Source organism: Podarcis melisellensis (assembly GCF_964234715.1).
Source record: "Podarcis melisellensis genome assembly, chromosome: 2".
Taxonomy (NCBI): Eukaryota; Metazoa; Chordata; class Lepidosauria; order Squamata; family Lacertidae; genus Podarcis; species Podarcis melisellensis.
Window position 1 is genome coordinate 112,742,610 of NC_138529.1, and position 23,546 is coordinate 112,766,155.

The 23,546-nt window shown below is 43.2% G+C and overlaps 1 protein-coding gene and 1 long non-coding RNA gene across 2 annotated transcripts in view; both read right to left on the reverse strand.

Moving 5' to 3' along the window:
• The window catches only part of LOC309365332, a 37,779-nt gene that overhangs the window by 2,334 nt on the left and 11,899 nt on the right, over positions 1-23,546 (reverse strand). The gene's annotated exons all lie outside the window — the stretch shown is intronic.
• LOC309361152 (uncharacterized protein) lies at positions 838-11,721 on the reverse strand (the record flags this gene model as incomplete). The annotated part of the gene is made up of 3 exons (XM_081896116.1): positions 11,218-11,721; positions 2,000-2,674; positions 838-850 (listed from the first exon to the last, which is right to left on the reverse strand). The coding sequence occupies exons 2-3, from the start codon at positions 2,485-2,487 to the stop codon at positions 838-840; spliced, it is 501 nt and encodes a 166-aa protein (XP_081752242.1). The 5' UTR covers positions 2,488-2,674; positions 11,218-11,721.

The following is a 23,546-nucleotide window of genomic DNA, read 5'->3' on the forward strand; positions in this document are numbered from 1 at the left end:
ATATTTAACAAGACCTCCAGGACCGATATAAACAGTAAAGTTTATTATCCCTGTCGTGTACCTTTCTCTATTGGTATTTCATCCATTACCACATTATTCACAATTAGTTTCGCTCTTTGTTCAAAATATATTGCACCTATACCGTTTTCAAACCCTTGACCTACCCCCATCCCATGGAGATTCTTCTTCATAAATTTCCAAGAAATATTGTCAAAGGCCTTCTCCGCATCCACAAAAATTAACACTGCCTTTTTGTTAATATCCACCTCTAGCATCTCCAAAATGTCTATAATGTTCCTCACATTCTCTGACATATGTCTCCCTGGGAGAAAGCCTGTTTGGTTCTTATGAATCTCCTCCATCAAAACTCTCTTAAATCTTTTTGCTAAAACGTCTGCAAAAATTTTACAATCCACATTCAAGAGTGATATAGGGCGGTAGTTCTTAACTTGATGTTTCTCAGTTTCTGTCTTCGGTATAAGTGAGATGAATGCGTCTTTCCACGATTCGGGCGCCTTTTTCCCCTCTAGTATCTGGTTGCATACTTCCTTCAATGGCTGTATTAGCCATTCTTTAAGATCTTTATAGTATTTTGCAGTTAAACCATCTGGTCCTGGTGATTTCCCCAGTTTTGTATTCTGAATGGCACCCTCTATTTCTTGTTCTGTAATTTTTTCATTCAAAATCCTTTTATTTTGTTCTGAAATCTTTGGTAGTCCATATTTTTTAACAAATTCTTCTAATTCTTGTTCATTTGTAGGCCCTTGTGCATAAAGTTTCATAAATCTGGTTTTCCCCATGTGAGTCAGCGGATGTTTCCTAAGCTTCCATATTGACTTAAGCTTCTCCCCTGTGGGAGTTCGCCAATGTAATGTAAGTTTATCCTTCCTGTTGAAGCTCTTCCCACATTCAATACGTTCCAATGGTTTCTCCCCTGTATGAGTTTGTTGGTGTATTCTAAGTGCTCTACTTTTGCTGCAGCTCCTTCCACATGCCATACATTAAAATGGTTTCTTCCCCATGTGTTAGTTGGTGTCTTATAAGGTGTCTATATGGATGGAAGCTCTTTCCACATTCTTTCCACATTCAGTACATTTAAATGGTTTCTCCCGTGTGAGTTCGTTGATGTTTCCTAAGGTGTCCATTTTGACTGAAGCTTTTTCCACATTCAATACATTTAAATGGTTTCTCCCCCGTGTGAGTTCGTTGGTGTATTCTAAGTGTTCCATTTCCACTGAAGCTCTTTCCACATTCAATACATTTAAATGGTTTCTCCCCCGTGTGAGTTCGTTGGTGTATTCTAAGTGTTCCATTTCCACTGAAGCTCTTTCCACATTCCATACATTTAAATGGTTTCTCCCCTGTGTGAGTTCGTTGGTGTATTCTAAGTGTTCCATTTCCACTGAAGCTCTTTCCACAATCTATACATTTAAATGGTTTCTTCCCCGTGTGAGTTCGTTGATGTCTTCTAAGGTTTCCACGATCATTGAAGCTCTTTCCACATTCAATACATTCAAATGGTTTCTCCCCCATGTCAGTTCGTTGGTGTCTTCTAAGGTGTCCATATTGACTGAAGCACTTTCCACATTCAATACATTTATAAGGTTTCTCCCCTGTGTGAGTTCGTTGATGTTGTCTAAGGTTTCCACTATCATTGAAGCTCTTTCCACATTCAATACATTTAAATGGTTTCTCCCCTGTGTGAGTTCGTTGATGTCTTCTAAGTTGTCCACTTTCATTGAAGCTCTTTCCACATTCCATACATTTAAATGGTTTCTCCCCTGTGTGAGTTCGTTGGTGTATTCTAAGTGTTCCATTTCGACTGAAGCTCTTTCCACATTCTATACATTTAAATGGTTTCTCCCCCGTGTGAGTTTGTTGATGTCTTCTAAGGTTTCCACTATCATTGAAGCTCTTTCCACATTCAATACATTCAAATGGTTTCTCCCCCATGTCAGTTCGTTGGTGTCTTCTAAGGTGTCCATATTGACTGAAGCACTTTCCACATTCAATACATTTATATGGTTTCTCCCCTGTGTGAGTTCGTTGATGTTGTCTAAGGTTTCCACTATCATTGAAGCTCTTTCCACATTCAATACATTTAAATGGTTTCTCTCCTGTGTGAGTTCGTTGATGTCTTCTAAGTTGTCCATATTGACTGAAGCACTTTCCACATTCAATACATTCAAATGGTGCCTCCCCTATGTGAGTTCGTTGGTGTATTCTAAGTGTTCCATTTCGACTGAAGCTCTTTCCACATTCAATACATTTAAATGGTTTCTCCCCCGTGTGAGTTCGTTGATGTCTTCTAAGGTTTCCACTATCATTGAAGCTCTTTCCACATTCAATACATTCAAATGGTTTCTCCCCCGTGTGAGTTCGTTGATGTCTTCTAAGGTTTCCACTATCATTGAAGCTCTTTCCACATTCAATACATTCAAATGGTTTATCCCGTGTGAGTTCGTTGATGTTTTCTAAGTGTTCCATTGTCCCTGAAGCTCTTTCAATAGTCAGTACATTTAAATGGTTTCTCCCGTGTGAATTCGTTGATGTGTCCTCAGTCTTCCACTGTGACTAAAGAACATCCCACATTCCATGCATTTAAACTGTTTCTTTGTTCTTCCCAATGAATTCACAGATGGCTCCATAGAATTCTGGCCATCGTCTTCCTCACCTGTTTGGGAGTGGGGGAGGGGGAAGAGAATCCTGTTAAGACTTTCAGGAAAGACAAGAAAGGAACTGAACACATTTCAATCCCAGTATGCACCTTCTCTTATTTTTACACCGTCTCCTTTCTCCACTGTCCTCTCTATGTTCCAAACTTTTAGGAATGCAGGTGAGATAATGGCAAGAAAAACACATGATTCACACTTAATAGCTCCATTCACACTTAATAAACTGCATTATTTTATAATCAAAGGTGGAATTGGCTTCTTAGACACATCCCTGTATTTCTCTTTTTCCAGGGAGGAAATGATCACAGGCTCAAGTAGCACTCTCTCCTATGACTAAGAAGTAAAACTTTTTGTTACTATGCCACATGTAACTGTTAAAATATTACAATATATTAGAACAGGCACCCCCAAACTTGGCCCTCCAGATGTTTTGGGACTACAATTCCCATCATCCCTGACCACTGATCCTGTTAGCTACGGATGATGGGAGTTGTAGTCCCAAAAACATCTTGAGGGCCAAGTTTGGGGATGTCTGTATTAGAATATAAGAAGAGCCTGCTCATTTGGGCAAAGGCCCACGTAGTCCAGCATCCTGTTCTCACAGTTGTCAACTAAATGCCTGCGGGAAACTAGCAAGCAGGATTTGAGTACAAGAACCCCCTGCCTTCCTCTGCTTTCAGTCTAATCCTCTTTTTCAAGCTATCCAAGTTGTTGGCCATCACTCCTGTAGGATGGAAGTCCATAGAAGTCCATTTAGAGTATTGCTCATATCTTGGGCAATAGAATGAAAGGTGTTTTAGCAGAAAAAATTCATGACAAGCAGGCCTGCTTTCTACCAGGACATCAGATAAAGGATCCCATAAATACTCCACCAAAGGTAGTAAAAAAAGATACAGGACATTGGGCAGGCCGGAGGCTTTAAACTAAACAAGAATAAGACTACGTTTTTGGTAAAAAGCACAATGGAGCAAGGGCAAAAGGAATTACAACAGAAAACAGAGTTAGTTATACATAACAAAGTCAAATTCTGAGAGATTTGTTTGACAGCTAAGAATATTAATATTTTTAAAGACAATTACAAGAATGAGTGGAAAGAAACAAAAAGAGCTTTAGAGATATGGGGAAGAATGGATTTATCATTTTGGGGAAGAATATCAGTAATAAAAATGAATGTATTGCCAAAAATGTTATTTTTATTCCAATCAGTCCCGGCAATAGGCAACACAGGATGCTTTGAAAAATGGCAAGGAGATATATCTAGGTTTATCTGGAAAGGGAAGAAACCAAGGATAAAAAATAAATTATTAACAGATGTAAGAGAGAGAGGAGGTTTTGCCCTGCTGGATTTGAAACTTTATTATTAAGCATCCTGTATCTGCTACAACCAGGAATGGATTACATTGGAAAACACAGATACTGTATTTTAGATTTGGAAGGACACAAATAATGGATAGGATGGATATTTATTGTAGGAAAAGACCTAGGTGCATAGAGCTTCTCAGAATCATACAGTAAGAAAATCAATTTTTAGGGTATGGGAGAAGTATAAAAATTTGTTTGAGTAAAAAACACACTGGTGGCTTTCCCCCTTGGAAGCAGTATCTCTGAAAAAAATTGAATACGAGAAGTAATTGGCCGACTTATAGAGAACTCTTAACTGAAGTTGAAAACCAACTGAAATAAAAAGATTTTGAAGAGATAAGGGAAGTTGTAACTGACTGGTTACAGTACCATCAACTAAACAATATCTTTAAGATAGACATGAAAAAACTATTAAGAGAATTGTGTCTAGGTGAAAAATTCCAAAAAGGTATAAATGCAATATATGACCAACAGAAAGCAAAAATTATTATTAATGGAGAGTTTGGAGAAGAAATCAACATCTTTAAAGGTACAAGACGAGGATGCCCCCTATCCCCAATGTTATTTACAATAGTATTAGAGGTTCTATTAAAGAAAATAAGGCAGGACAACCAAATAAGAGGAATAGCAGTTGGTGAAAAAAGATACAAGTTAAGAGCCTTTGCAGATGATGTTATGATCACAACAGAAAATCCCCTACAATGTACACCTAGAATATTGGAATGCATAAACGAATATGGCAGATTAGCAGGATACAAATTAAACTATGGGAAAAGCAAAATACTAGTGAAAAATATGGAAAAAAAAAGATAAAGTGAAATTACAGGATTGGAAATTAAAAAGAAAATAAGGTATCTTGGAATAAATTTAACAACAAACACTATAGACTTAAGTAATGAGAACTATAGGAAAACATGGAATGAAATAAAAAATGACTTGCAGTATGGGGGAAATTAAATCTTTCCTTACTAGGGAAAATATCGGCAATAAAGATGAACATATTACCAAGGATGATGTTTTTATTTCAAAGTATCTCAATACTAGGAGGAGATAAATGTTTTAATAACTGGAAAAGAGATTTGGCTAAATTCGTATGGTCAGGGAAAAAGCCAAGAATAAAACACAAAATAATGATAGATAAGAAGGAGAGAGGAGGATTTGGTCTCCCAGACATGGAGTTATATCATGATGCGGTGGGTCTGACCTGGCTAAAAGAATGGATCAAATTAGATGACTCGGATGTATTGGATTTAGACAGAGTAGAGACGAGATTTGGATGGCATGCCTATCTAATAGATAAAAAAGTCAAAGTACATAAAGGCTTCCTAGGGCATATAGTCAGAAAGTCTATATATAAGATATATAAGATATGGGAGAAATATAAAAGACTCCTAGAACCAAAAACTCCCTGGTGGGCATCGCCAGCAGAAATTGTCGCAGTGAAAAAATTAAATATGAAATAAAATTGGGTTACCTATATTAAAGGAAACAAACAGAGAATTGGAATTAAAGGATTATACAGAAATTAAAGCTCATATTAGTGATTGGTTCCAATATATTCAAATTAAGTATAGATTAGCGAAAGACAAAAAGCTAGGATTTGAAAAAGAAATATCAAAATTCGATAAATATTTATTACAAGAAAAATCAAATAATATATCTAAATTGTATAATCTGATCTTAGAGTGGGAAACAAAGGATGAATTGGTTAAAGCATCAATGATTAAATGGGCGCAAGATATTGGGGAAAATATTATGTTTGAACAATGGGAAAAATTGTGGAAAGAAGATATGAAATTCCCGATGTGTTATATACTGAAAGAAAATTACCTCAAAGTACAACATAGATGGTATTTAACACCTGAAAGAATAACAAAAACGAATAAAAATTGTAGCGATGTCTGTTGGCGATGCAACACTGGAAAAGGTACTATGATACATATATAGTGGAATTGTTTAAACATCAAACAATTTTGGGAAATAATATATAATGAAATGAAAAAAAAAGTTTAGATATTCATTTAGGAAAACACCAGAAGATTTTCTATTGGGAATAGTACCAGGAAGCCTAAAGGAAGAAGACAAGACCTTATATTTATACGCAACAGTAGCCGCAAGGCTATTGAGTGCGAAAAACTGGAAAAGTGGTATTGTATTGACAAAAATAGAGTGGCTTGCCAAATTATTGGAGTCCTACAATATATCCAAAACAATGGGAGAAATTGGAAGGATCTCAAAAGAGTAGATAGATAGGGACTGGAAGGTGTTTAAAAGATACTTGCAAAACCATATCGAAAAATCAGAACTCCTATTGGAATAAACAAGTTCAGTTTCAAACACTGAAATACTAAATAAGATGGATAACAATGTGTAATAGAAAAAGAAGTTCCTGCGCAATGTTTGCCATCTTGCCAAAGGTTGCAGGCAGCTTTACCTGCAGCAATTGTATGTTGATTGCCCTCTTAGAAGACAAAGTCCAGCAACTGGAGGAACGTGTAGCTACGCTCCAAAGAATTAGAGAAGTAACATAAAAAAAAAATGTCTAAAATGTATAACTTGCTCCTAGAATGGCATACAAAGGATGAACAGGTCACTTCAAAGAGGAAGTGGGTACCTTTTGCTATATGTGGTGGTTATGTAAAATAACAGTATCATTTTGGGAAATGGTATATAATGAATTGGAAAAAAATGTTTAAAATAAATTTTGTTAAGAAACTAGAAGTTTATTTATTTGGAATTACAGGTACTGAGATCCCAAAAGACCAGGAAAGACTATGTATGCGACAACAGCTGCACAGATGTTATTATCTCAAAGATGGGAAGATGCAATAATCTGAACTAGGGAAGAATGGTGAGCTAAACTGCTGGACTCTGCCAAAATGGCAAAATTAGCCATGAGACTCAGGAATCAAGAAAACAAGGACTTTAAAAAAGAATGGGGAAATTTTATAACTTACCTATGAGATTACTGCACGCAAATCAAAACGTTAGCTGGACTTTAGGAATCACTTGTAAATAAGTTTATGGACACTTTAGATAAATGAGAACTGTGGAGAATGTATCTATACAGTGGTACCTCATGTTACGTAACCCTCTGGTATTTTTCCGGGTTCCGCCACTCGCACGCGTAGAAGCACTCTATTGCGCCGTGTGCGTGCGCAGAAGCGATCCTCTGCTTTGCAAAAAAATCGGGACCCGTCATTTAAAATGCTATAAAAACATTATATCAACTGTTTTTGATGTAAACTTGTATTTGTAAAAACCAATAAAAATATTTCAAAAAAAGGGGAAGTCCATAGATTGACTATGCTTCTGTTGATTCATCATTTGCAAACCCAGAAATAGGTGTTCCTGTTTTTGAAGTTTGCCGCGGAAACCGAACGTGCTCCTGAGCTCCATTTTTACTGTTGTGCAGCAAATTTAAGTGCCCCCCATCCTAATTAAGGCTTTTTTTCATTCCGTTTTACCCTTGAGCAGCTAATTTAAGTCGTCTCCATCGTAATCAAGGTTTTTTTCATCCCATTTGTTCCCTTGGACAGCTAATTTAAGCCCCCCCCAATCAATATTCAAGCTGTTTCTGGTTGCAGTGTTCTGAGGTGACATTTGCTGCTTTAGTTTTTTCCTATTTTTTGCATTTTTGTTTGTGTGGCTTTTTCATTTTTGACTGAGGCTTAGTTTTTTGTTTTATGATTGATTGATTGAATGATTGACTGTGGAAAGGGATAAAAGCTCCCCATTCAAACAATGACTATCATCAATGCAGGTACAAGAAAATATATAATTTTAATTTTTATCATCTACTGTCTTATTTTATGGTACAGAACATTTATTATTGCTTTCTTTTTATAGATCAATGGTCTTGTTAGATAGTACAATTCATGTTAAATTGCTGTTTTAGGGGTTGTTTTTAAAAGTCTGGAATGGATTAATCCATTTTGCATTACTTTCTACGGGACAGCACGCCTTGGTTTTGGAACGCTTTGGTTTTGGAAGACTTCCAAAACCGATTAAATTTGAGAACCGAGGTACCACTGTAACTCCTAAGATTTAAAATCCTGGAGGGAGAAAATCTGCCCCCACTACTTGATGAAAGAGATTCAAGAAACAAAGAGCTGCTTCGGAGAAGGCCTCACCCCTTCCTTCTTCCTGTCAGGAACTTCCTTCCATTTGTCTCCTCTCCATCTTTTCCTCTTTCTCCCTCCACCTTCCATCTATCCCTGTCCCCATCTCCTCTCCCCTGGAACTCACCAGATTTCTCCAAGGGTCTTGGGAGGGAATGCTCAGAGGTTGTGGGGAGGGATGCAGGAGACAGCCTGACCAGGTCAACCGTCCATCTTTCTCCTTCCATCCTGGCCAGGATTGCAGGTTCAGTCTCAGCTAGGTTTGCAGGTTCAGCTTCCTGAGGAGCGCAGAATCCAGAGCAAGTTGCAGCTTCCTGGGAGGGAGGGAGGGAAAAAGAAGCCAAGGGAGTCTGAGAGCCCCTGCAGGGATTCTCCTGCCCAAGACATTCTGGTGCCCCTGGAGAAGCCCCAACTGGGCACCCCCTTCCCAAGAGCCCCCACCCATTTTCAAACACCTTTGGCAATTCCTTTCACCTGCCTGTCCCGCCTCCCTTCCTAAGGCTGGCATGGTATGTACATTAGTGGCCTGAGAGTAGATCCCATGGAACTTAAGAGTTCATCTGCAAAGGACTGCTCTGAATACATGGGTGGCCCTTGCATTGAGAAGGAAGCCCCTTGCTTGCATCTGGACCCCCTGGGAGAGGCGGGGGATCCGCCCACTGCTCCCTCTGCCCTCGCTGCCTCCTCCTCTGCCCTCCAAACACCCTTTGCTCTTGTTCCTCAGGGGAGAGAGGCAGGAAGAGCCTTCAAACCCATCCGTTTCCTCCTCTGCTGCCTTTTCTTGCAGCAGCCCAGTGAGAGGGGAAGGAGTTGCAGCGCCTGGTTCACTGCAGATACACACATGGTTTACTGGGATTGTGAATGAACACGTCACCTGCCTTCCATGCAGTGGGGGTGGGGTGGGTTAAAAGTGGTGAGGAGACCTCCCCCCTCCAGTCCTTTTGGGAAACAGGAGCTTTGGTCAGGAGTAAACAACTTACCGTATTTTTTGCACCATAGGACGCACTTTTTCCCTCCTAAAAAGCTAGGGAAAATGTGTGTGCGTCCTATGGAGCGAATGCAGGCTTTCGCTGAAGCCTGGAGAGTGAGAGGGGTCGGTGCGCACCGACCCCTCTCGCTCTCCAGGCTTCAGGAAGCTATCCGCTAGCCGCGGCTAGCGGAGCGCCGCGCTAATCCCGAAGCTTGGGGCGCGCGGAGCTCAGCGCGCCCCAAGCTTCTGGGTGCCGGCAAGGTCTCGCTAGCCCTGGGAGAGCCCCGCGACGTCGCGGGGCTCTCCCAGGGCTAGCGAAGCGCCGCGCTAATCCCGAAGCTTGGGGCTTCGGGATTAGCGCTCCGCTAGCCGTGTCTAGGCTGCGGATAGCAGCCTGCTTCCCGGAGCGCCGGGCGCCCTGAAAGCAGAGCTCCAGGCGCTTCGGGAACACATCCGCAGCGTGGGGAGGCTTGCAGGAGTTCCCCACAGGGCTCCTCACGCTGCGGATAGCAGCCTGCTGCCTGGCGGGTGGGGCGCCCTGAAGCAGAGCGCCCCTCGTGCCAGGCAGACATCCGCAGAGTGGGGAGGCTTGCAGGAGTTCCCCACAGGGCTCCCCACGCTGCGGATAGCAGCCTGCTGCCTGGCGGGTGGGGCGCCCTGAAGCAGAGCGCCCCTCGCGCCAGGCAGACATCCGCAGAGTGGGGAGGCTTGCAGGAGTTCCCCACAGGGCTCCCCACGCTGCGGATAGCAGCCTGCTGCCTGGCGGGTGGGGCGCCCTGAAGCAGAGCGCCCCTCGCGCCAGGCAGACATCCGCAGAGTGGGGAGGCTTGCAGGAGTTCCCCACAGGGCTCCCCACGCTGCGGATAGCAGCCTGCTGCCTGGCGGGTGGGGCGCCCTGAAGCAGAGCGCCCCTCGCGCCAGGCAGACATCCGCAGAGTGGGGAGGCTTGCAGGAGTTCCCCACAGGGCTCCCCACGCTGCGGATAGCAGCCTGCTGCCTGGCGGGTGGGGCGCCATGAAGCAGAGCTCCCCGCCCGCCGGACAGACATCGGCCAGCCCCACAAGCTTGGGGGACAGCAGGGAGGCGCAGCGCCACTATCCCGCTGTTCCTCGGCCTGGTTCGGTTTCCCTGACCTGCTTTTGGGGGGGAAATAAAGGGGAATTTTTTTTCCTTTATTTCCCCCCCCCCCAAAAGCTAGGTGCGTCCTATGGTCCGGTGCGTCCAATCGTGCGAAAAATACGGTAGATGGCAAGTTCACAAGAGAAGCACTTTGGAGCACTGCTTGCTCTTACTATGTGTTTGGACCTAGAGGACAACATACACGTTTACACCACGGGATTCCTTAAAGAGGGCATTTCTTTATATTTGCGGACCATTTCTACAAAACAGTAGTCTTATGATAGCAGCCCTCTACAGGAAAGTTTCCGATGTTTTACATTTTTTGATGTTTTTGCTGAGACAACACAGTCAGATGGGCAGGGGGCAAGCAATGAATTATTTATTTTTATTTTACTCTTATTCTTGTTAATATTATTCCCTCCTAAGCCCATCCTTGCTTATCAGAGACTTTCTCCGAATCCCCCCCCCCCTTGAACGCAAGAGGGCTTCCTATTTTTACAGCTATTCTTCACATTTCTATACTGCCCTTCCTGCAAGGATCACAGGGCAGCTTACAAGAGAAAAATACAGAGATGCATAGCAGAGTAAGAAATAAAAACAACACCCCCCCCCCCAATTCAGTTGTGAAGTCCATAGATTGTTTAATGAGCCAAACGCCTGGGAGAAGAGCAATGCTTTCGCCTGTTGCCTAAAGATAAGGCCCTCCTCCGAGGGGTCTTCTGCTGGGGTATAAATATTAAATTTAATTTATACTATTAAGGCGATCCTGGCCAGCAATGCCCACCCCTCTCCCCTCTCCTTCCCTGCAACTCCCTTTGCACCAGATCCCTGCAGGAGGAAGCTTCTCCCCCCCTTCCAGGCCCCCTTTAAGAAAAGAGCTCCCTTCCCTCCTCCCCACCCGGGGGCTTCTCATCCTGGACCCCCTCGCAAAGCCCCTTCCCTCCTTCCCCGCCATTGGCTTTGCACTCACCCGACATCCCGGGCAGCGGGGGCGGGAATGGGAGCCCCCGCGCGGGAGGCAGGGAGTGAGGGCGCTTAATTAGGAGGCTTGATTAGGAAGAAGCCCCCTCCTCCTCCTCCGCAGGATGCAGCCCCGCTTCCCGCCTCCTTCCCTCCCTCCTTTGCAAGCTCCGATTTTATCTCTGCTGGTGAAGCCGGAAGTGGAGGCAACTCAGAGGAGGAAGGAGAAGTTTCTCTCCCCGCTCAGCCTCTTGTCTGTTATTTGATAATTGGGGGAAGGAAAACCTTGCAGCACCCAACCAATGGAGATAAGAGGGAGGGAACGTGTGCATAGGGGATATAAGCTCATACTTTACCCCAGATGGACTGTGCCTGCTTTGGCTCCCCGCTTTTGCAAGAACGTATTGTCCTCAACAAGGGACGCAGGTGGCGCTGTGGGTTAAACCCCAGAGCCTAGGGCTTGCCGATCAGAAGGTTGGCAGTTTGAATCCCTGCAATGACGTGAGCTCCCGTTGCTCTGTCTCTGCTCCTGCCAACCTAGCAATTCGAAAGCACAAAGTGCAAGAACATAAATAGGAACATAAATAGGTACAAAGTGCAAGAACATAAAATCTGCCCTTATTCCCTTATGGGGGGGACACAAGAGCCGTTGTAGAGTCCTTTGTAGGTTCTGCATCAGTTGGAGAAAATAACAGAGGCCAACCAGAGAATATTGAGAAGCAAAGCAGCTAGTAAGCCTGATCTTTATTGAACTGTTGCAACAGGGTGCTCCCTTCACACGCAGGAGAATGGAGGAGGACCCCGAACAAAGGTGTGCCTGCCCTTATACACATCATTTAAATTTCCTGCCCTGGAGCTCAAGACCACCCCTCCATACATCATACATACATCACAAAAGAGGCGTACCCCAAGACCACCCCCCACAAACATCATACGTACATCACAGGAAAGGCGATCTACAACAGAAATTTGAATGTTGTTGTTTTTCCTGTGTGCCAGGTTATCAGATTATGCCTTATCTGACTGCCTTTCCTGGTAGTCTGGCCATTTTTGAGACGGTGATTACCCAATTTCTGAGAGAACGGGAAGGTTCCTTCACCCCCTCCCTCCTTGCAGGGAAAACATTTGGTCAGTTTGGGAGTCAAAATGGTTTCAGGACGGTCTTCCTGTGCTGCTCCAGACATCTGGTCCACATATCTATGTACGTGCTTGGTTGGTATATTTAGGAACATTCATTATATATATATATAAGACTTTAATTTTTTTTTAATACTTACCGCTACAGCAGGAAAGTAAACGGCGTTTCCGTGCACTGCTCTGGTTTGCCATAAGCGGCTTAGTCATGCTGGCCACATGACCCGGAAGCTGTACGCCGGCTCCCTTGGCCAGTAAAGCGAGATGAGTGCCGCAACCCCACAGTCGTGCACAACTGGACCTAATGGTCAGGGGTCCCTTTACCTTTACCTATTGTCCTCAATAAACTTTACTGCTTCACCAATTTTGTTCAGATGGTATTTTAAAGAAGGGGATCAAGGGTCTCAGGACCCACTTCTTACAATGTATGAATTAGCTTACAACAAAAAAGCCTAATAACACTTCTGTGTAACTGAATAAATTATTTTAATAAATATTTAAATGGAGAACATATTTTGCCTTCTCATGTTCATGCAAACATGGTTCCACTCCAACCTCACTTAGTATTAAATTGTGGGTGGACATAGCAGACAACGCAGAGATTTCTCCAAGTGGTTCTTTATAGTAAGTTGGAACTGAACTGAGCTCAGCCGGCCCGCTTTTATAGGCAGCTGGCTGTCAACATTGTAACAACCACCACCCAGGGTTTCCCACCTAAATTAACTGACGTGGACCTGAGTGAAAACTATACACACAATACCCCTGGAGGCCAGGGTGAGAACTTCAATACATAACACTTAGTCCCCACTTCCACCTTAGCAAAGAATTTTTTATACAGAAATCTCCTGGACAGAAGTCTCCCTGTTTACATTACAGGGTCTTTTGCAGTGTCCTGTATTTTCTTCAAAGAAACACTCCAGACACACAGGAACACTGACATGCAGCAGCAGCACCAAGAGCTAGACAGATGAGCTGGGGATTTTGATCCAGAAAAGGAGCAGATGGGGAAAGGTTAAGCAGAATATACCCCCCCCATGTCGCCCTTAGGTGTGCTCAGTCTTCACCTGCTTCATGACTCCACCTTGCATGAGAAAGAAGGATGGAGCTGCAGAAAACAGGAAGTGGTCCTTCAACCAGCCAGGACATCTCACCATCACATACAGATCCCGTCTCCTGCTGGGGAGTCAAGAGTGGCCCTGGGATGGCAGAGAGAGGAGGGGAAGGGCCCAGCGACAGAAGGGAAGGCAGGGCTCCAGATGCTCCCTTGGACCCCCCCCCTCCCTTGACACCAAGAGGACCCCTTCTTCTGGGGCTGAAAGCATTGGCGTGGAGGTTTGATTTTTGTCAGGACTGCAAGGAAGGGGGGAAATGAAACGTAAAACACACCCACCCATGGACACACTGGAGACTGAATGAAATAGGCCTGTCTGAAGGAATAGCTGCTGGAGAGCATAATGTGGGGTTTAGCTGTAATGCTCACCTGCCTCCCTGGACTGGTCTTTTCTTGGGCTCAGGGAGCTGGGGTGGTCAATCTACATGAAGTTCCCAGGTTACCTTTCCTTCTGGTCAGCTATTCCAGCTCTTGTCTCCCCCCCATTTCTTTCTTTATGGAGGGGCAAAGGCTATGCACTTTGTATAGATGAAACTACAACCCACAACTGGAATATTCTGGGTGCATTGAGGTTCCTCCCCACCCCCCAGATAGAATAGATTCCTTCAGCATCTTGCCCCACCTCCCAGAAACAAGTTTATCTGGTTAAAGTGTTTGTTTGGGACGGAATTATATTGTATGGAATATCACCTTATTTCTCTGAAGGATAGATTCTTTATATCAGAAGTAATAAATATATTAACTGGGTTATGAATAGCAGTTTTGATACTGTCAACATGAACTTCATCTAAGGTTTCAGACATACCCATTTCAATCAAGAAAGATGCAGAAAATACTTTTCTTTTTTGATTCTGGGCACTTGATTTCTCCCATCCTGCTACCATCCAGGCAAACGTTTGGGGCAGATATCCAGGGCGCCACTCATCAGAAGCAACAGGGGGAGGAGGAGGCCCCACAAACATTTTCCACATTTTGAAGTTAAATGATACAAAGCCCCCTCAAGAATCGACAGAAGCTTACCAGGGTACATTTCCTTCTGTTCAGCTAGTCAGGCTCCTCATTCCTCCACATTTCTCTATGGAGGGTCAAAGGCTATGCACTTTGTATAGACGTAACTACAACCAACATCTGGTATCTTCTGGGCGCACCAAGGTGGCCTCCTTCTGCATTGTCAGCAAGTGACAACTGTCATGGAACAATCCCCAGTTTCTCTGCAGAAAATGTTACTGATGGGCTTGTAGGGCCAGGGGAGAGAGGCAGTCTGCTAGGTGGATAGGGTTGTGGGATAGAAATGTCAGTAACCAAAGACTGAACTGGAATAAATGTGTAACCTGCCTCAATATTTTTTGTGGTTCTTTTGTGCTTTCACATTAACTAAATCTGCTGCAAAACAGCAACAGAAATGGAAGTGAGCTGGAAGAACTTGACGAAAAAAATAGGATTTTTAAAAAAATAAACAATAGACTGGCAAAAATAAGAGAAAGAATAGAAATACTTAAATGCCCCTATTAATATAAATGAAATAAAAGAAGGAATTGTGACTTCTAATAATGGTAAAGTCCCTGGTCCAGATGGTATTTCTTTAATGAATTACAAAAAATTGGAAGAGACCATATTACCAGTGTTAGAAAAAATAATGAACAAAATTTTAGAAGGAGGACAAGTGCCAGAATCATGGCAAAAGGCCCTAATTACATTGATACTTAAATATGGATCCAATTTAGAGTAAATTAAAAATTATAGACCAATCTCACTTCTAAATTCAGATTATAAATTATTTGCAAAAAAAATAGCCAATAAATTGAAAAAGATCCTGGCAAGATTCATTAAGAAAGATTAATAAAGATTAATAAAGTCAGGTTTACTATGGAGAAACAAATTTACAGCAACGTAAGATTGTTAGTAGATACAATAGAATACCTAGAAATGAGACCAGATAAAAAGGCTGCCCTGATCTTGGTGGATGCGGAGAAAGCATTGGATAATGTTTTGGGGGCATTCATGCAAAAAACTTTGGAAATGATGAGTTTGGGTGAGAAAATATGTAGTGGTATAAAAGCGATTTATAATTCCCAAAAGGTCAGACTAATTATAAATGGTGAAACATCAGAAGCTTTAAATATCTCTAAGGGAACAAGACAGGGCTGCCCTCTTTCTCCTCTCCTCTTTATCACACTTCTGGAAGTTTATCTGAATGCAACCAGAGAAGACCCTAGAATATAAGGAATTAAAGTTGGACAAAGGGCCTATAAGGTAAGAGCCTTCACAGACAATCTAATATTTACAACAGAAAACCCTCTACAGCAGCAGTTCTCAACCTGTGGGTCCCCAGATGTTGGACTACAACTCCCATCATCCCTGAGCTCTGGCCATGCTAGCTAGGGGTGATGGGAGTTGTAGTTCAGCAACATCTGGGGGCCCACAGGTTGAAAAAGGCTGCTCTAGAGTATTGTAGTAATATTGGAAAAAACAAGGCCAAGAATAAAATACAAAACTCAGACTTAAAAGAAAGGGGAGGCTTTTACCTTCCAGATCTCAAAATTTACTATGAAGCAGCTTGTCATACTCGGATTTGGGATTGGATTAAATTGGAGAAAGAAGAGGCAATAGAACTGGAAGGACATGACAGCATATTTGGTGGGCATGCATACTTGTGGTATGGGGGGGGGGAGTACATAAAGGACTCGACAATACTATAATAAGTTTTTAATAAAGGTATGGGGAAAATACAAATAATTATTGTAACCCCAAACTCCATGGTGACTATCATCCATTGAAGCACTATCACTTAACATGTCAACAATGAAAGGAATACGGCCAACATACAGAGAATTACTAATAGAACAAGAAGGAAAGTTAAAATTGAAAGACTATGATGAGATATAGGAAGATTTAGTGATGGTGATGGATATTTGTTGTAAGAAAGAAAATCAATAAAAATTATTATAATAAATGGGAAGGGAAGGAAAAAGAAAGGCGTTTGGACAATTATCACGATTCAAAATTAAAAAACAAAAAACAAAACTCCTGGTAAAAAAAATAGATATACAAGAAAAAGTAAAGTTAGAAATAGAAACAGGACTTAAAATTACTAACAGAGTAAAGTATTTAGGAATTCGGATAACCGTGAAAAACATTAATTTACAGAAAGACATTTATATTAAGGTATGGAACAAAATTAGGAAAGACTTAGAAATCTGGAGTAAATTAAAACTCACGTTGTGGGGATGAATTTCTACAATCAAGATGGTAGTTTTACCAAAAATGCTGTTCCCTTTTCAATCAATTCTGGTTCTTAATGGCTTAAATTGTTTTAAGGAATGGCACAGCTATTTGGCAAAATACATGTGGCAGGGCAAAAAAACCAGAATTAAATTTAAACTATTAGCAAAAACCAAAAACAAAGGAGGGTTTGGGATGCCAGATTTTAGCATCCACTACGAAGCTGCCTGCCTGGTCTGGCTTAAGGAATGGATGATCTTGAAGAATACTAAATTATTGGATATTGAGGGCTGGGATAATATAGTGGGGTGGCACGGCTACCTAGATTATAATAAAACAAAAATCCACAATGGATTTCTAAATCACATTATTAGGAAAGCCTTATATGAAGTTTGGGAAAGGAACAAAAAATTATTAGAACCAAAAACCCCATGGTGGTTGTCACCAATGGAGGCAGAGGCAGTAAAAAGAAAAAATATGGATTCAAATTGGTTGACATATAAAGATCTTTTAGAGGAAGTAAATAACACTGGGCAACAATTTTTTACTTTTTGATTGTTGTCTAGATTTCTACAACTGATTTAGGGTATTTTTGCATTGCTGAATCAGGAAATGGCATCCATTTGTCTCCATCAGGTCAGGTTTACTGTAAACGGAATGGTGGGCATTGATAAAGGTAAGTGCACGTAAATTGCATGTTGCTTCACCATTTTTCAAACTTAAGGGCTTGAACTTCCATTTCTTGGAACTCCTGGAATGCTCAGCAGCAGGGAGGTCTCTCTTCAGAGACCAACAGTAGTCAGCCATCATGACTGTGTCCCAGCGACCCTGATACCTGGTCTCCATCTCTTTCATGTCCTGATGGAATCTCTCCCCCTGCTCATCACTCTTTTAACCCAGGTTCTCAGGAAACCGGTCCATATGTGAAAATAGGTAGTACATCTTGATGCTCATGTTGCAGCCCAGGTGTGCTGGTCCCGGGGGGAAGGTTACCGTTGACGTAGTCGAAGTCCGGTCCTGGGTCACGAGCCTGGAAACAGTTCACAAGGAGCGGGGCGAGGTCCGAAGCAGGAAGCCGAGCGGGGACAGGAACACTGGAGGGTCAGGTCTGGGTCCGGACAGGAGCAGGTACTCAATGACGAAGTTGCTCCCGCAACCTGGGACCGGGCTGACTGGCCTTTATCTTCTCTGAGGCCAGGGGCTGTCCCGGCCCCCAGGAGACCTTCCTCTCCTGGCCTTAAGGCGAGCACTCCTCCTGGGAGAAACCAGTTCCCTTCGCCTCTCTGCCCTGAGCCTCTGCAGTTCAGGAGAAGCTGAAGGGTTACTGGGCCTTAGGGGAGACTCACCTGTAGGAACTGAGTCCTCAACCACCTCTGGAGCCAGAATGGATTCACCTGGTGTCTGCTCCTGAGGATCCGGCACAGGTGCAGGCACCTCAGAATCAAGGCCCTGCCCCAGTTCAGCCGGCCCTGGAGGCGGGGACTCCTATGCAAGCTGGGATTCCTCCGATTCACCCTCTGAATCGGACTCCCAGACCATCACACCAGGTTCCTGAAAGCAGTCAGCATGTTGTTGACAAGTTCTGCGTAGTTTCTGGCCTTATTGTTGCCAAGAAAGTTCTTCACTACCAGAACAAATGCCTTCCACGCTTCCAGTTCCACTTTGTTCATTGAGGTTCCGAACTCTGGATCTCTGATGAGCTGACGGATCTGAGGACCGTCAAAGATGCCAACTTTCAACTTCTCCATGGTCAATCCTGGAAAAGCCTGGCACAAGTAAGTGAAGCAGTAACCATCCTTGTCCAGAGCCTTGGTGAACTGCTTGATTAAGCTGAGCTTGATGTGCAGCGGTGGGAAGTGTATTCTGTCTCTGTCCACCAGAGGGTCGTTGATGACGTTCCTTTCTTTGCAAGGCACCAATTCCTCCCGCACAGGCCAGTCCTTCTTCGTGTAATGCTAAGCACGGTCCCTACTATCCCACATGCACAGAAAACATGGGTACTTGGTGAAGCCAGACTGTTGTCCCAACAAAAAGTTCACCATCTTCAGGTAAACACAAATAAACCACTTATGCTGATCATAACCAATTTTCTCCAGCACATACTTCACCGCTTCATAGTTCTCCTTCAGTGTACTCGAGTGAGCCAGGGGTATAGAGGCAAACTGGTTGCCATTGTGTAGCAGAATAAATTTCAGTGATCGCTTGCTGCTGTCAATGAACAGTCTCCAATCTTTGGGTTTGTACTGTGGCACCCCAAGCTTGAGCAGAAGCTGTGCAATATCTGCACAGTACACCAAGTCCTTCTCTTCCGAGAAAAAAACGGAGGTACTTTTGATGCCTGTTGCGGAAGATGCTGATGCGAGCACTGTCACCCAGAACTATCAGACCTGAATACTTCTTGTCATTAAAATAATCATTTCCAATCAAAACAATTATTCGACATGGCATTTTACCCCCACCAACTTCTTCTAAAATGCTCCACACAAGCGTACATGTGAACAAAAACGTAAAAAAAGACATGTGGCCATAGCTCAAAAACCTGACCTGGTTGAGCAAAACCAATGTGATTTTTGGATTCAGCGCATTAGATTCATCCTAAATCAACTGAAAAAATGCAGACAACAAATTTGTTGTTGACCAGTGTAATAGATTACAAATGGGGGGGGGGAATGAAACAATAAGACATACAGGAATAGGCTGGTTTCAATACCATCAATTAAATGCAATTTTTGAGGAAGACAAGAAAGTAAATGGATTTGATACAAAATTATTTGAAATAGACAAATTATTGATTATAAATGATGATAAAAATTTATCCAAATTGTATTTATCCAAAATGTATAAACTATTATTAAATTGGCACTGAAAAGACAAAGGGGTTAAAGCTGTCATGGTCAAATGGGCACAAGATTTCGGTCATACAATTGATTTCGAAAAATGGGAAAACATGCAAAAGAGGCATAAGATTTACAGCATGTTATACAATAATTTTTTTTTTTTAAATGATGTTCAGATGGTATCTTAAACCCTCGAAATTGGCTAAAATGTACCAAAACACCAGTGGAAAGTGTTGGAGGTGCAAACTTAAAGAAGGGAATTTCTCCCATATGTGGTGGACGTGCCCTAAAATTAAATAAATTTGGGATACCATTAATGAAGAATTAAATAAAATGTTAGGACATACTTTCCCCAAAAAACCAGATTTTTTTGGGGGGGGCCTATTAACAACAGACATCCCAAAAGAAACAAAAGAATATTTTTGTATGCAGTAATGGACCTGTCCTTGCCGCTGCTTGTCCACCAGGTTTCTCTTACGCACAGCAACCCAAGTCATGTGGGCAGGGAGGGGGTGGTGGTTTGCAGTGATTTGTAGGAAGTCATTAATTTGCACCAGGCGTCCTATTGGGAAGACCCAGTTCTCTGAGCGCATGTTCTTGAAGTTGGACAATAGGGGCAGTACAGGATTGCTTTTGATGTACCGATCTTGTAATTACCGACCCCACTGCACCAAGGATTCCCTGCCCAAGCTGCTTCAGGTTGTGGCAGATGTTCTCCTGGAGACATCTAGTTTGGTTATCCTGGGGGATTTTAACATTCACGCCGACACAACTTTACAAGGTGCCGATTGGGACTTTGTGGAAAGCATGGCCTCCATGGAGCTGTCCCTGAATAGGTTTGGCCCAACTCAGTGTCGTGGACATTCCTTAGACCTGGTGTTCACCTCTATGGATGTGAAACTAAAAAAAGTAAAAGTGAAACTAAAGAAGTACCATGGTCAGATCACTTCCTGGTGCAACTGGACATCTCCACAACCCTTCCCCTCTGTAGGGACCCGGGACCGATTTGGATGGTCCGCCCCTGCCACTTAATTTATCCAAATGGTTTCCAGAGAGTGGTAGGTGATGTTTTATCCCATGCTGATGGCCTTTCAGCTGATTTCATGGTGGCCCGTTGGAATGTGGAGTTAACCAGGACTATTGACTGTCTGGTTCTGAAGCGCCCTCTCTGATTGCATGGAGCCCGGACAGTCCCGTGGTTTTCCATGGATCTGAGGGCAACGAGACGGCTAGCGCACCAGTGGCAGAAACCTCATTCTGAATCTGACCGGACACGGGTTAGAGCTCAACGTCAAGCCTACCAAATGGCGATAGCAAAGCTGAATAAAACCGTCTTCACCCCCCCTCTTGCATCTGCAGAAAACAGCAGCAGGAGACTCTTTCAGGTGGTTTGCAATTTAATGCAACCATCTCTCCAATGGGGCCTGGTACGGGCACATGATCTCCTGCAATGATTTTGCAAAGTTTTTTCCAGATAAAGTCACTTAGATTCAGATAGGCAGACTCCCCTGTGGGAGCAGGGAAGGGGCTGGTGAGTGCTAGAGTCCTGTCTAGTAAAGTTGCGTGGGATCAATTCCAATCTGCTACGTCCGAGGATGTGGACAGGCTGCTTGGACGAGTGAAACCAACCACCTGTCTCCTTGATTCTTGCCCATCCTGGCTCATAAATGCTACCCGGGAAGGGCTGGGCGATGGGCTCCGTGGGGTGGTGAATGCTTCTCTCTGTGAGGGAGCCTTCCCAGACACACTGAAAGAGGCAGTTACAGTGGTACCTCAGGTTAAGAACTTAATTCGTTCTGGAGGTCTGTTCTTAACGTGAAACTGTTCTTAACCTGAAGCACCACTTTAGCTAATTGGGCCTCCTGCTGCCGCTGTACGATTTCTGTTCTCATCCTGAAGCAAAGTTATTAACCCGAGGTAACATTCTATTTTTTATTTTTTAAAATAATATTTTATTGAGTTTTACAAAGAACAAAGAAAAAAGAAAAATTTAACAATCCAACATAAAAATCCACAGATGTTACAAAAAAAGAAAACACACGAAAAGAAAAAAGAAAAACACATAAAACATCAAATTTAGCATAAAAAACCTCACTTTCCGATTATAACCTTCAAAACCTTATTTTCCTTACTTCCACCCGCCTCCCGTTCTTGTATTCCATTTAATAATTAATTCAGCAGGATCATTCGTTATTCATTTTCATCCTTTAGCCCTCCCTTTGTACTCTTATTTAACTTGATCACTAGAACCCCTTCGTTTCATTTTCAATGTCCTCCATATTCAAAGGTTTTACAATGTTTTTATAGATAGGCTTTGAACTTCTTCCAATCCTCTTCCACCTGCTCTTCTCCTTGATCTCGGATTCTGCCAGTCATTTCAGCCAGTTCCATATAGTCTATTACTTGCATCTGCCATTCTTCCACGGTGGGTAGACTTAACCCGAGGTAACATTCTATGGCAAGGTGATTGAGTGGGTGGTTGCTGAAGATGTGGACCATTTGGATCCCTTCCAGTTGGGATTCAGGCCTCATCATGGGACTGAAACAGACCTGGGCACGCCGGTCGATGATCTCCGGCAGGCTAGGGACAAAGGTGAGAGCTGTTTCCTAGTTCTGCTGGATCTTTCAGAGGCTTTTGACACCATCGGCCATAACATCCTTCTGGTCCATCTAGAGGGACTGGGATCTAGAGGCATTGTTATACAGTGGTTCCACTCCTTCCTCTTGGGCCGTGTTCAGAAAGTGTTGTTGGTGGGACTTCCGGAGGCGGCGCAAAACGGCAATGGCGGTCCTCTTTACTGTGTGAAGAGGGGCTCCGCGAAAAAGGGTCGTCCGCTGCGGCAAAGCGGAGACCCATTAAGACAAACCGTAGGCAGAGCGAGCCTGCGGCCGTGGGACTCGGCGGGTGCCAGAAGCCCCCCCAGAAACGAGGAAGGGACCTCGTAAGAGGCTCCGGAACGTGAACGGGGGAGCGGCGCTGTGAGTTCATCGCTCTTTTCGCGGAAGTGAAGCCGCGCTGCTGTTGCTGATGAGCGTCGACCTTTCTTCTTGAAAATCATCGGAATTGGCTGCAATTTACCCGTGAGTAAGGGGTACTAAAGATTGACCAAAGATTGACTTAAATTCGTTTAATTTGTCTGAAAACGGGAGGCGAGTAACAGGAAGTCCGTCTCCCGGTCCTGCTAATCAGAGCAAAGCAAAAAACCCGATGTGGGCTGAAGCGCTCAAAAGAGACTTTGAAATTAGTTTGAAGGGGCATCAACAGACTGTGTTCTTCTAGAAATTAAAAAGATTGAAGGATTAAATTTGTTGGTTTATTGCGCTAAGGAATCTTCCCCCTATTGTGAAGTGACGTGGAATTGAAGGGGATAACCGAGCTATCGGACTGCCAGTGTTGCTAAGGAGTACTGTCAGGCTGCTGAAACTTTTTCTTAAATACAAATTGTTGCATTGATGGATACACTATCGCTTTAACACTGATATTGGAACCATTCCGTTACCTTGTGGCACTATTTTGAAACAGAACTATCTGAAAGCCTCCTTTTCGAACTTGGGGACTATAAAAGTTGAAATAGGAACTTTGATGGTGGAAAAGAAACTTTCTTTCTTATGAAAACCCCCCCTAGTGGATTTGCGGAGGTATAGAGGTCTGGGAACTGTACCTTATTGGGATTTTTTGTGGTTTAATTGTTTACATTCTGGACTTGCCTTTCTCATGGATTGAAAGACTATTTGACCTTGAACAGAGGCAGCTGGGGAATGAGTGGCCCAGGGAAAACAAGAGCATCTAAAGCAAAGGAAGCTTTAGCTGAGGAAGCTAAAGAAAAGAAAAAAGATAAGAGAGCTGGGCAGCTTGTTCAAACAACGTTGACTCATCAACGCAGATCCTCGGTACCAACTGTGCTGACGGCGCAGGAGGAAGAAGTTGAAACGCTTGCAACAGAAGATATGGCAACTGGAGGAACTGATCCAGTCCTGAAACAAATTTTGGAACAACTGGCACTTTTGAATAAGAAGGTGGACGATCAGTCATCT